Source organism: Malus sylvestris, chromosome 5 (assembly GCF_916048215.2).
Source record: "Malus sylvestris chromosome 5, drMalSylv7.2, whole genome shotgun sequence".
Lineage (NCBI taxonomy): Eukaryota > Viridiplantae > Streptophyta > Magnoliopsida > Rosales > Rosaceae > Malus > Malus sylvestris.
The window spans coordinates 7,875,998-7,890,809 of record NC_062264.1 but is presented as its reverse complement, the minus strand read 5'-3'; the positions used below and the strand labels follow the sequence as shown (position 1 = coordinate 7,890,809).

The 14,812-nt window shown below is 43.7% G+C and overlaps 1 protein-coding gene and 1 pseudogene across 1 annotated transcript; both read right to left on the bottom strand.

Moving 5' to 3' along the window:
• Positions 1-11,106: 11,106 nt before the first annotated feature.
• On the bottom strand, positions 11,107-11,905 carry LOC126620767 (uncharacterized; annotated as a pseudogene).
• Positions 11,906-12,950: 1,045 nt separating this feature from the next.
• Positions 12,951-14,452, bottom strand: LOC126622519 (uncharacterized). Its single transcript, XM_050291316.1, has 2 exons — positions 13,042-14,452; positions 12,951-12,955 (listed from the first exon to the last, which is right to left on the bottom strand). The coding sequence occupies exons 1-2, from the start codon at positions 14,450-14,452 to the stop codon at positions 12,951-12,953; spliced, it is 1,416 nt and encodes a 471-aa protein (XP_050147273.1).
• Positions 14,453-14,812: the final 360 nt, after the last annotated feature.

The window sequence follows — 14,812 nt, the reverse complement described above, 5'->3', positions numbered from 1 at the left end:
AAGTAATTCTAAAGCTACTTTGCCATTTGATTTGATACACTCTGATGTGTGGGGTCCGACGAAAGTTACTTTTATTGATGATTGTACTTGGTTAACTTGGGTGTTCTTGATGAAGAATAAGAGTGATGTTCCGTTACTTCAAGAATTTTGTACAATGGTGTCTACTCAGTTTCAGACCAAGGTTAAGGTTTTCAAGTCTGATAACGAAGGAGAATATGTGAATCACATTTAGGCATGTTTTTTCATGATCATGGTATTATTCACCAGACGACTACTCCGTTTACACCCCAACAAAATGGTGTGTCCGAATGGAAGAATCGTCAAATAATGGAGGTTGCTCGCTCTTTGATGTTGGACAAATGTGTTCCTAATCATTTTTGGGGTCATGCTGTTTTGACTGTTGTGTATTTGATCAATCGTGTTCTAAGTAGAGTTCTTGATTTTCAGACACAACTTGATGTGCTACAAAAACATGTTTCTCTTATTTTTGTATCAAAGCTTCCTCCAAAAGTGTTTGGGTATATTGCATATGTGCATGTTTACTCTCATCAGCCGAGTAACTCGATGCATGTGCTCTCTAATGTGTTTTTATTGGGTATGCTAACAATAAAAAAGTCTATAAGTGTTATCATCCCTTGACTCAAAAAACTTATATTACCATGGATGTCACATTCTACAAGGAAGTTTCCTATTTTGTGAAGCCCTCTTCCGACTCTCCACTTCAAGGGGAGAGGGGGAGTGAAGTGCAGATTCGAAGAGATGGTATGGAAGATGTGTTATAGGCAGAGTTGGAAACATAACCTATTATGTTGCATGATACTGATCAATTGGCCACAGATAGTGATCGGTCACCTGTCATTCCCAGAACTATTTCTATTGACAACATATCAGATATGCCCAGCGAATTGCCTATTAGTATGTCTGACGAATTACCTTTTGATGATCGGTTGCCTGTTGCTGATATGTTTAACGAGTTGCTTGATGATAGTTCGTCCAGTGATGATTTTTCTAACAGTTTGTGTTTGTACCATACTTAGGGCCTCCATATGTAATAAGTGAGGAGCCCTTATTCTATAAAAGGACTTCTTACCCTCCTCATTTGGGGAGGCCAAGATGGAGGGCAAGGCTTAGGCCACAGAAAATGGGCTAGAGAGAAAATAGGAGGCTAGAAAGCACACTGCCTCTAGCCTTCTTGTATATTCACCATTCATAGTGAGCTAATATCAACATCAGTGTGGATGTACCCAAACATTGGGGTGAACCATGATACATCTTGTGTTCTTCATTTTCTTGCAAATTCACAGTCGGATTTACGTTGTTCCAAGACCCCTCCGATTTTGTGCATCAACATTTGGCGCCGTCTGTGGGAATCGACATGAAAAACTATGTCAGTTTTCTTTCATTTTTTTCATCTCACTGCCGTGAATCTGCAAAAACCCAAGAACCAAACAACCGAACACCCATACTCGAAGACGCACCCATTCAATCTAATAGGGAGAGAGAGAAATTTCAACCCAAGTTTGCAAATATCCTAAAAAAAGCCATTTGCTCTTGCACTTAGCTCTTTGCTCTTGTAGTCGCACTGCAGTGATCTTTCTCCGACGATATCCATATTTTGATAAAGGCAGGCAAGCAGGCTGGCTGGCTTTGTGGATTCCTTATAAATCGTCTTCCTCAGAGTTGAACATTATATTTAGATCCTAGCAGGCAGCAGGCACCAGCAATTGAGGAGTTGGACCAGAAGAGAGAAATTGGGAGAGTTTGGGATTATTTAATCCCAGGATTAGTACTCAAATTTGGAGGAAGGGAAGCAGCAACCCCTTAATCTTAACGGTCAGATTCGATACAGATCGCCTTCTTCGGCTGAACTGCTGGAAGCTCAGAATCTGATCCAGACCAATTCTCCACCCTTCGATCCTGACCCCCTCTCCGACTCTGAAAACAAGATGCTCAAGCGTCCCGGTAGAGAAATCAGAATGGAGAGTCCCTCAGTACGCCTCTCTCTCTGACAAAATGTGCAGATACAAGAACGTTATCCTCGTCATCTCAATCCCTCATCTCCTCCTTACCATGATCTTTTACGTCATGCCCCCCCGTGGTAATTTGAGCAACCAGCTCCCCCGCAAGCTACCTTCCAAGACATCCTACGTTGTGATCTTCGACGCTGGCAGCTTCGACAGTCGTATCCACGTCTTCTGCTTTGACTGCAACCTCCAGCAGCAACAGTTCATTCTATCCAATTTCTCCAGAGTCCCAAAGCTGAAACCTTCAAGCTCAGCACCCATCAAATGATGGAATGGCCCCTTCAGCCAGTCCTAATTTACCATCCAGTACCGCCCATTACGACTTTTCACTGCCCCTGCTCTACTGAAGCACTGGAGTCAAGGCGTCTCATAGGCGTCCCGGAAGCCCACGCTTGGCCTTGGCGCCAACACCACCTCCTCGCGAAGCAGACCCACTTCCCTTCTTCATCCTCTTGGCTCGTTCGCTCTGTCAGCTTGAGGTTTTTATCACCTGATTCGATGTGGTGGTGTTTGAGAAGGATTTGAGTGCTGTGAAAGGAAAGGGGCAGTACAGAGGTCCTATTTAGATACAGAGTAAGGCGTTGGGGGTGTTGGAAGCCATTGATTTAGATGTTACTGAGGAGGTTATGACGGCTGGTTGTGTTACTAGGGATAGGATCAATGGACTCGTTGATGGGGTTTCTGGTACTTGTGATGTCGGCAGTCGGGCGATGCCGCATACGCCGCCTTGAGATCAGTGCTGGAGTGTCTCGAAAATCCAAAAACTCAAACTCAAGCTCGGATTTTCCTCACGGACCTCCAGAACCGCTTCCTCTCCAAGGAGTCCTGCGATCAATGTTTTCGCACCTACCATTTTCAGATTGAAGACATCTTCCTCGATCAGTATAAAGGTCACTAGGTCTGAAGCAGCCCTTTGGTGCTGCGATTTTTCTCGGGACTCCTCCCGCCTCATCACTGGTAGCGCTGATCGGACCACCAAGCTCTGGGACGTTCAAACCGGCCTCTAACCCTCCTCCATGAATGATGAGCTTTGCAAAAAAATCTAAACAAATGAGACCTTTTTCTTTTTTCTTTATTTTTTTGCTTTATCATTATTACTTCCCTAGCTACCAGAGAATGATGAAACTTTCATGATACAACCCACTACTCGATCAGTCTCAGAGATCATTGCAAACCATCAGACAGCTCAACCACTCCCACAAAAGAAAAAGAAAAAGGATGTCTGGAGAAAAGCAGAAAGAAAAGCAAAAAAGTAAAAGCAGAAAGCAAAAGAAGATAAAAAGAAGCAGACATAATTGCGGTGGTGATGACATGCAGAAAAGGGAATTATAGGAGTGACCCATTGAGCAGAGGGTCAGATTTATTTTTGAATGATGTGATTTATTTTTCTTATCCTTCGGAGGCATCTGTATAACCCCACCAGAGGGTAATCATAAATAAAAAAAGAAGGCAACATGCCAAAAAAAAAAAAATGGCAAGCCCAAAATAATGGGCTGGATTGTTATGTGGAGGGCGAATGCCCATATGCCCAAAAGAGCCAGGCCCTATGGCTTCAAACTCCAACCCCCATCCCTCCACTTAAAGTTCACCCGCTATTATCACCAACCAGGTGATCAAAAGTACGTCCAGTACTCCAAAATTATTCGATAACCTGCCGCTATTATCACCAACCAGGTGATCAAAAGTACGCCCAGTACTCCAAAATTATTCGGCAGCCTATTGCTATTATCACCCACTAGGTGATCAAAAGTACGTCCAGTACTCTAAAATTATACATGAGCATCACTCATGTCAATCATACATAAACATTCATGAGCATAACTCATGTCAACATTCATGAGCATCACTCATGTCAACACTCATATAAACATTCATGAGCATCGCTCATGTCAATCAGCTTCGAAAGCTTTATTTACAGAGCTCCAGCTTCAAGAGCTCCAGCTTCAAGAGCTCCAGCTTCAAAAGCTTCATTTACAAAAGCTCCAGCTTCAAAGCTTCACTTGCAAAGCTTCACCTACAAAGCTTCAGTGCAGGGTATACAAAGACGGCCTCTAAACAACCGTCACTTCAGCCCATACATGGATTCAATTTGAAGTCTCTAGCCAACAGCCTCTATTGACTAAAGACTTGGGGGACTACACTATGTACCATATATTGGGCTTCCAAAACTGAGCCTCATGAAAAATACTTGGGGGACTTAGCCCATTATTTATGTACTGAGGAGCGAACCCTTATTCTATAAAAGAGATTCCCTCACTTTCATTAGAGAGCACCCAACACTTATGTATTGAGGAGCCAACCCTTATTTTATAAAAAGGGACTCACTCACCTTCATTAGAGAGAGATTCTTAGCCCATCCCTTATGTATTAAGGAGCGAGCCTTTATTCTATAAAAGGGACTCCCTCACCATCATTAGAAAGCATCGCTGCCTACTGAGCAACCGCCTCGCCGCGAGCATCAACTCTAGCCTATCATTTATGTATTGAGGAGCGAGCCCTTATTCTATAAAAGGGACTCCCTCACCTTCAACGCCACAAGCCGAGCCAACCTAGGCAACATAAGCCACAAGCCGAGCAGCCTTGCAACATGTGCTACTTCTAGTTGAGCATCATTTCAGATTGAGCACCCGCCTCATATTGAGTATCAGTTCTAGATGACATCTAGTTACTTCGACCCACACATGGACTGAATTTCAAGTTTCCAGCTAAAAGACTATCTTGACTGAAGACTTAGGGGACTACTGTTTATACCATACTTAGGGCCTCTGTATTTAGATCTCGTATAAATACTCGGGGGACTCAAATGTAATTATGTAATAAATGAAGGGGCAAATATGTAGTAAGTGAGGAGCCCTTAGTCTATAAAAGGACTCCTCACCCTCCTCATTTGGGGAGGCCAAGATGGAGGGCAAGGCTTAGGCCACAAAAAATGGGCTAGAGAGAAAATAGGCTAGAGAGCACACTGCCTGTAGCCTTCTTGTATATTCACCATTCAGAGTGAGCTAATATCAACATCAGTGTGGACGTAGCCCAAACATCAGTGTGGACGTAGCCCAAACATTGTGTTCTTTACTCTCTAGCCTTCTTGTATGCAGGTTACGAAAGGCTTTGTATGGTTTGAAACAATCTTCTAGAGCGTGGTTTGGGAGGTTTACATGTTCAATGAAGAAGTTTGGGTATATCCAGAGTCATTTAGATCATACTTTGTTTCTAAAGCGACAAAATGGTAAGCTAACTGCAATGATTATTTATGTTGATGACATGATAGTGACTAGTGATGATCAGAAGGAGATACAACGCCTTCAAAAGTACCTAGCTACTAAATTTGATATGAAAGAATTGGGTGAATTGAAGTATTTTCTTGGAATCGAGGTTGCACGATCCAAGCATGGTATTTTTCTGTCTCAACAGAAGTACATTCTTGATTTGTTGATTTGTTAGCTGAAACATGTATGTTAGATTGCAAACCTGTTGATACTCCGATTGAGCAGAATCATCGTCTGGGCTTATTTCCAAATCAAGTTCCTACTCATAAGGAACGGTATCAGAGGTTTGTGGAGAGATTAATTTATTTGTCTCACACTCGCCCTGACATTGCTTATGTAGTTAGTGTGGTAAGTCAGTTTATGCACTCACCTAGTGAAGATCATATGGATGCAGTAACTCGTATTTTGAGGTACTTGAAGATGGCTCCTGGCAGAGGCTTGATTTTCTCCAAGAATGGTCATTTGAATGTTGAAAGGTATACAGATGCAGATTGGGCAGGTTCTATCACTGATAGGCGATCTACATCTTGATACTTTACGTTTGTGGGTGGTAATTTAGTTAATTGGAGAAGCAAGAAACAAAAAGTTGTGGCTAGGTCAAGTGCAGAAGCTGAGTTTCGTGGTATGTCTCATGGTGTATGTGAGTTGTTGTGGTTGAAAAATTTGTTGAGAGATCTTAGGTTTAAACCCAAGGGTGTTATGAAACTTCATTGTGATAACAAGGCTGCTATTGAGATTGCTCATAATCCAGTGTAACATGATCGAACAAAACATGTGGAGATTGATCGACATTTCATTAAGGAAAAATTGGATGCTGGAATTATTATGTTTCCGTTTGTTGGATCTGAAGATCAATTTGCCGATGTTCTTACTAAGGCTGTGTCTAATAGTGGGTGGGGTTTTCCAACTCGCTTGACAAGTTGGGCATTCGTGACATCTTTGCACCAACTTGAGGGGGACTGTTGCGAGTTAAATATTAGTTAAAGTGTAAATAGTAGTTTATTGTCCTACATTGATGAAGTACATATGTAATAACAATTGTAACTCTTATATGTACTCGACTTTGGAGATTAATGAATACATAAGAAATTCCCAAATGTTATATATTTGGTATTTACCATGTTTAGTTGATGTAATTTGCAAAATGTGGTTTCACTAGCATTTTCTAGTTTATAATTAACGACCTCGACCAGTACTTGTACGTAGTGGTAGGGCAGCTGCTAGGTTGTGAATTATATATAGCTTCTGATCCTCCTTCCACATCATACAAAATTCCATTACATTTTTTGAGTGCTTAGGAGGGCAGATGCCCTGGACAAGAAAAAATGAAAGACTGCTTAGTGGTTTAATCCACCAATGGGTGGAGCTGTTGGGGGCACTCTAACTATTAATCAAAACTCCAACTGTTTGGGTTAAAACTGAACTTTAGGCCCAAAGGTGGAGTCGGCCCAACAGAAGGTCCGGATGAAACTTAGGGAGCAGGAAAAGGGCCACTTGCTTACCTACCCAAGGACCAAGTTGTGTAGATTGATCAGACTGCACATCCCATAAAGTACTTTATGGTGGCAGTACATGTAATAAAGCTAATGAGTCATCACCCTCAGACCGCATTCTGGCAAAGCTGTCGCTACAGGAGCCAAACCGAGTTGTCTATAAAAGGAGGAAGAGAAGACAGGATTAACGACACTCAAACAAACAAACAAAAGCACAAACTCTGCTAAAAAAGCCAGATTTGCCTTTCAAAACGAAGCTGTAGTCAGCCCAAGCCTTCATCCCCCTCGGGATAATCTTTTCTCCTAAACTTTGTAATAGCTCTGCTACCTTGTTCTAACTTGTTGTAGTATCGATTCACCCTTTTGTATTCTCCTTTCCCCTCTCCACCTCTAAGCTTTCAGACCTTTGACAGAACCACAAAGACAGGGACCTGCAAGACGATCAGCCTTAATTGATAAGGTTTAATCTTGCCCGACCTGCTTTGCTTTGTCTTTGTCTTCTCTTTCTTTAAAGTCTAGCAATATGTTGTATATTTTTAGTTATATGCAAGTTGTTTCTAGCAAAATCACGATGACAAAGCTTTCTCAATACTTGGATCTGATTTAAATATATCTTCAATGCTTAAATCAGATCCAAGTCCTAAGCCCGCAGGCATATGAATCTGATTAGTTTAAAAGTCCTTGGCCTCAAGGCATAAAAAAGAACTTTATGTGGACTTAACCCATCCACGACAATCCTTGATAAACGAGAAGTCCGAAGTTACTTGGGGCGCAAGTAATCGACCTACCTTCTAGTTTTCTTTCTATTATATCATGATTATCATAGAACGCTTAAGCATGGGATGGACTCTAATGGGAAGCCTCAAGGCCTACACCTAAGGCCTCACAAAGGCATCCATTTGGATTCATCCCATTCAGCGATCTCAAGAGTCTAAGTAAAGAATGAACTCTGATGGGAAGCCTCAAGGCCTACACCTAAGGCCCCACAAAGGCACCCATTTGGGTTCGTTCTATTCCTTGGATTCGGGTAATCAGAAATATAATAGTTAGAAAACTCCTACAATCACGAGAATAAATATGATGCGTTCGAGCACTGGTTTAGTTATTGATGGGAAGCCTCAAGGCCTACAGTTAAGGCCCCACAAAGGCACCTATTATAACTAACACGGTTTCTTGGATACATACATATATACAATGAAAGAACGACAACCATTTTACATCTGCCATGCTAAAGATGGCAGTGGCATGCCTGAGCACCTAAATGTTAACCTTGATTGTGAGCCTCAAGGCCTATACCTAAGGCCCCACAAAGGCACCTCTCAAAGTTAACGCTGTCCTTCTCTTTCAGCCTTGCCCGAAGAGTCTTGCCTGACGAGACTTGCCCAACGAGACTTGCCCGACAACGCCCAGAAACAAAGCAGAAGCCCGACAGCAGCCCTCAACCGGCGCCAACCTCCAGGGGAGCTATGTGCTCGTCGGCCAGGAAACATCCCCAACGGAAATTCCTGCCACGAACATAGTTTTGGCACGCCCAGTGGGACTCAAACTTCCAGATCTTGCATGTCCAAAAGAAGAACCATAAACTTGATAAAAAGAATCCAAAGGAAGGTCTTCTCCAAATGGCAGAACAATCAGAAAATCCTTCTTCCCAATCTGGACAGGTGGTTCCAGATAGCCCGACTGCATCTGAAAGGTCACAAGGAAAGGGAAGCAATGAAGAGCTACAAGCTACAATGATCCAAGTGTTAAAAAGCATGGAAAAGATCTCCCTAGAAACAAAGGGAGAAGTAAGCAGACTCTGTATGCTCACTGGGAATCTACAGAGAAGGCTTGATTTGGAGTTCTCTACTCCAAAGGGTGCTCAAGGAAGTGGAATGAGCCAGGTTGTCACGAGAGATGAGCCAATCATTCCCTTATTCCCACTACTAGAAGAAACAGGAGATAGGGGAAAGAAAAAGGTAATTCCTGAAGGAAGTCAACCAGTGATGGAGCTGATCCCGGAGAAAGAGTTTCCTAGTTTCCCATTATTATCATTTAATAATAAGGGACAGAGCGAGCGAGAAAGGATGAGGTAAGGAATGCCAGGTATGATGGGAGAAACTAGTGGAAAGGAGATTACCACTACTACTACCACTATTGCGTCAGATAAACCTCCACCCTATAGACCACCCCCGATGGTCAATAAAGGTGGAGGATCTAACTGGAAGAAGCCCGAACCAAGGAGAGAAGCAAATGCGGGCAGTGACCAGAGCCCGAAGATTGGATCAGCTATCCTCAGTCATAATGATAATTTAGCCACTCAGCAACTAAGGGAGGAATTGGCTGAGTTAAGAAGAACGGTGACTCAAAACGCCCAACCGCGGGCTCGCCCAGTATTCAGGATTACTTACCAGAAGCCGTATCCTGAACATATCGACGAGCTAAATCCATTCCCTCTCAACTTCAAGATGCCCGCATTCCCTACATTCACAAGTGAAGACAGCAGTGTGTCTTCCAGAGACCATATTTTCAAATTCTCCAATCACTACATGGTGTATGAGGACAATCCAAACTACAAATTGAGGTTGTTTGGAAATTCATTGGCAGGATTGGCGTCTCAATGGTATTCTCTATTACCCCCCAACTCTATTGCCAACTGGGGGCAAATGGAGATGGCTTTCCATGAACAGTTCTACAGGATAGAGCCAGAATTGACCATCAATGATCTAGTTGAGGTAAAACAATACGATCATGAATCCACAGAAGACTTCATGATGAGGTTCAGGAGGACTAAGATGAAATGCCAATTCCCCGTCAATCAAGCATAGCTCATATCCATTGCTCAAAGGGCTTTAAAATTACCTTTGAGAAAAAGGTTTTATGATGCACAGTTCAGTGAGCTGCAAGAACTCGTGATTGCTGCCACGAAGTACGAAAGGTTGTTGCAAGAAGAACAGCAAGTGAAGCACACTTCCAAAGTCCCTCATTTCTACAAAAGCAAAGCTACTATTCACCATGTGGAGGTGGGAGAAACCAGGCCCGAACACGAGGATGGTCATGAGGAAGAAAATATAGATGTATGTGCTGCTGAGATGACTACACCCTTCAAACCATTGACAATCAAAGGGTTAGTCCAACCTGTCAAGGATCAGAAGATCGTGATGAATGATGGTGGTTTCGTCCCTATGAAACCCCCAAAGTATCAGAGTTATTCATTCGATTTAACCAAGGCACCGGAGATCTACGAAGAACTGGTGCGGGCAAGAGTAATCTTGCCCGACAGTGCCAAAAAGATGCCCAAACCCGAAGAAATCAGGGGGAAGAAGTATTGCAAGCTGCATTATACCTTCAACCATTCTATAGTTAATTGTGTCCAGTTTAGAGATTGGGTACAAGATCTCATAGTGAAGGGTAAGCTGCTACTTGATTCACCCCAGGCCAGTATGATGGTGGATACTAACCCTTTCCCGGAGACTCTTATCAATATGATCAACCTCATTTTTAAGGAGCCGGGGTCATCAGCTGAGTAAGAGTGCCATGAGGGGACCAGAGGGCCAGGGACAGATTCTAAGGTTGTCAACAATAAAAGTGGAGAAGAAAAGCAAGTAGACAAGGGAGCAAAGAATTGCCCGAGGCCAGTTCGAACAAAGCAAAGCAGGAAGCAAATTACATATCCATTCCAATATAAAGAGGGAGTTACAAATCATTCTATTCTAAAAACTTTACATCTTTACAAAGAGTGATTATTCTAGAATGGTATGTTCGCATGATGGTAAAAATTCTATTAGGTTCGGCTAAGGCAGTATGGTTGTTTACAAGTTCGGACTTGGCTTGCTCTAACTCCGAAGTTGCCTTCTCTACCCCTTCAATTTGGTGTTCAAGTTTGTCTAGAAGAAGTGCTTGTTCTTCCTTAAGGGCAATCAGTTGCTCTTCCAGTTTCTGGATTTCAGAAGAAACCACTTTAACTCTTTCTTTAGTCTGCATGCTTGCTTCCATCAGTCGGTTAACTTGGGTAGAAGAGTTTGATTCTTTTTCCATAAAGCATTTTGCCCGGTTAGCCTGTCTATCCGCTCTCTGGTATTGTTCCCTCAAAGCCCTCAGGTTCTCGAAGAAAGAGAGAAAAGAATCGTGCTGAGGCTTGGACAAACGACCGGTTTTGAAAAATTCAGTTATGACCTTCTCAAGATCACAAAGAGCCTTGAGACTAAATGACGCGGTGAATTCTTTCTTTGCCCATTTCTGAAAGATTTGCTGTTGCTCCGAAGACATGGAAGTTGCTGAAGGCTGCGTTGAAGACTTCAACCGCGTCTCAAGCCGCCCGAGTGCTTCAAAGAGTTTGGGCAGCTTGGCAGGATCAGAGGATGGGAAAGGAGGAGGGTCCGGCGTGATAGTTCCCTCCGATGAGACAATGCCTATTGAGGGGGCAATCTCTGCCTGTTTAGTCTGCTCAACTCCAAATGAGGAAGTACCAATACCTCCAGAAGATGAATGAGGATGGGGGCGCTTTGACTTACGAGCCAATGAAGGGGGAGAAGTTTCTTTTGAAGCTTGCTACAAAAACCAAAAGACTCGGTCAAGATAATCTGAATACAGGTTGAAGCAAAAGAGGTTCTAGAGAGAAGAAGTGTACCTGACTCAGCCCCGGAGTTTCACCAAAGAATGTACTAACTCTTGGTTGGGGTGAAGGTTCTTCACCGCCAGCAGGAGGGGAAAGAGCTGCGCCTGAACCTGTGCCTGCATCCTGGATATATCCAAAGAAAGCAGTAATTATCAGCAAAAGGGTCACCAGAGGAAGAAACAAGAAGAAAACATTCCAGTACCTGAGTCTGATCTTGAGGAGGAGAAGAAGGTTCATCAACTATCGGACGAGCAAAATCCTGCGAAATCGCTGCATCTGAAGCTACAGGGATCTCAGGGACTATGGGTTCCTTATCCGAGACCACTAGTGAGGGAGGTGGCTCATATACTGAAGATGGCTGCAGGAAACATACAAAAAAGTTAATTGGGTAGCAATGCGCAGAATTTCAATGAGGAAATAATAATTTACCAAGGGATCATCTTCATCCACGAAATGCAATATAACTCCTGTGGACGGATCAAATTGAGAGGAAGGGGTCGCATCCAGAGCAGTAGAAGAAGTCATAGATCTCAGAGGGGGTCCATGGCTAGGCAAAGAGGCAGATGCACCAACCTAGGAAAACAAATAGGAAGAAAGAAAAGACCTTAACCATTAGATCCATAAAATTGGAAGGTTAGAGGTAGGAGAGAAAGTACCTCAGCAGGATTGGTCTAGGAGGGGGAAAGATTTTTCTCTCGGGTAGGTCGTGGAGAAGCCTCGGGCGAAGAGAGCATTTCATTTCTCGCAGCCTGATCAGAGTAATCAAATTCAGGGTTGTATGAAAGTAAGAAAGTATACAATAATATCAGCCATACCTCGAGTTCTCGAAGGGCGGCGTTTCGCAATTCTTCGGCCTTTTTAAGCATAGCAGCCCGTAGCGGTTCCTCCTTAGAAGCAAGGATTGACCTTTTAGATGCTTGAGGTCCTGTTTGATCGACGAAAGGGACAGTTAGATAAAGGAGAAAGGCAGCAATTTGATATAGAAAAAAGAAACTCACTTGATGATTGTTGCTTCTTTCTGCCTGCCTCAGGAACTGGAGTAGATGGGATTGATGATTCAAGAGGAATGGTAATCCTTGCCCGCTTACTCTTTCGAGTGAGAATTGGTCGTGTGGTTGCTGGACGAGGTGCAGGATCAGGGTTTGAATCTTTAGTCATGGCTGCTTTCTTTCGTTTGGGGGCTTTAGTGATTATCCTGGGCATTCCTTCAGCTCCTGAATCCCCAATGGATTCTGAGATATCCGTCCCCTCCCCGGCTTCTCGTCTCTCAGCCTCTGCGGCAGCACCATGAAGAATTGCAGCATCAGCGGAGTCATTCTCTGATTCAATGGCTTCAGATTCAATATCCACTGGAGCTGCAGAATCAAGCAAAAGTAAGGAAAGATAGACATCAGAGGAGAAACAAAATCAGATAAAAGAAGATATACCTATCAGAAGTAACCGGTTTTTCTCTTTGATTATCTCCTTCCAATTTGCAAGCTCGCCCGAGCCAGGATATGATTTAAGAGAAAGCTGGTTGAAGATGCGATCGTGATTCACCTTCAAATCTCCTTCATACTTTCTAGTCCATTTATCCTTCCACCAAGATGAAAACAGCAAGGTACATTCAAAATTAAGAACAACGGAATGTCGGGCTGCTTGACTCATTACATCCAGGCTACGTCGGGCGGCTCGGAATGTCACTTCAGTTAGGGTTTGTAACCGGAATGAGGTGCCACAGTGGACAGAGTCGAAGAATGGGACAGGTATAGCTTGCCTAAATCCTAACTGCCGGCTGCAGAAGTTAGGATGGTACACCTCCAAGCCTCGATCATATCTATTGCCCCGAATCCCCCAGGCCAAGTTTCTTGGTTGAATACAGCTGATAAATTTTTCTCTACAAAAGGGGGTAGCATCCTCACCAGGGGCGTCTTGGAAGGCTTGGTCAGAGAACCAAGGGTATCTCCTCAAGACTGACGCACCCCATTCCAAGTCTGATCGAGTCCTGCAGACTCTGAAAAAGTAAAAGCAGGCGAAGGTGGAATGGTCTGTAGGAGGAGCTTCTGCTAGAATTCGGGCAGGAGTCACACCCTCTGGAAACTCTAGATTGGCAGCCCGAAATTCTGGAAAATACCATTGCAGCCAGATTTGTATCATCCAGATTGGTCCGTTCAGGTTGGTCTCAAAGGGCTCATCCCGAGTCATTTCAAAAAGAAGGTGATAGAGATGGGAGAGAAGGAACGGACCTGTGGCTACATCATCAAAATTATGAAGAACCTCCACCAAGGGGATCCATTCTACCCTTACTCCCTTGGATTTGTTGGGGAAAACATGCTTGTTGAGCCAGTAAAGGAGAAAGTACATATACTCTTGATCTTTGTCAGCCCGAGGGGAGTCTGCCCCAAAATTTTCCTTTACAAAAGGGATGAATCCTTTAAAGGAGGTCCCATAACTCTTGAAAGTGGCGGAGTTATAGCTCAAAGAAAGGAAGGTGGTAGACGAACTCGAGCTCCCGGTGGAAGAAGACGGAACCCAATCTTGAGTAACATCTATTGTCCTGCCCGACGGCCTCAACCCGAAGACCTGGGCCATATCAAGAATGGTGGGAGACATGGGACCCATACGAAAATCGAAGGTATTTGTGCCCGTATTCCAAAAGAGGAGAGCAGAGGCAAGCAATTCGGGCTTAGGGACAATAGAAGTCTTCGAAAGCATAAGTAGTTCATAAATACCGTTGCTAATCCATTTTTGCTTAAAGAAGGGCTCTAATTCGTCAACCCACTGGGCCCAGGTAGGATCATTCATCAAAGGAAAGCCTCGACGATGTAATGACCATTTAGAAGAGGAGATGCCCGACCCAGCCAAATAGGGATTTGGGGAAAACCAGTTTCCACTGGGCATGTTGTTTTCCACTACTGAGGGGACCCGAGAAATCCAGGCGGGACCCAATGATTGTACCCCATGCATCTCAAAGAAAAGCTCAGAATGCAAACCTGCTCGCGGGCGATGCAACCCGTTGAGTAGGCGGCGTAGGGTGGCGATTCCGTCGCCGGACTCGTAAGATGGTGGGGTTTGGCTGGATCCTGAAGCCATTTAATGAAGATAGAGAAAGAAGAGCAAGAAAGAAGATAAAAATGCAACCTTGTCGGGCAACAGAGAAAATGGTGGGGAAAAGTAGGGAAGTTTTTAATCGTAGAAGGATTCCTTTCTACGAAACACGGAAAATTAAAAAGTTCAATCGCGAGGTATTCGTGGGTTTAATAAGGAATCTCTTTCAATTAATATTGGCGCCTGGAATTCCAGGTTTAATATCAATTGAAGGGGGCACTGTTTGGGTTAAAACTGAACTTTAGGCCCAAAGGTGGAGTCGGCCCAACAGAAGGTCCGGATGAAACTTAGGGAGCAGGAAAAGGGCCACTTGCTTACCTACCCAAGGACCAAGTGGTGTAGACT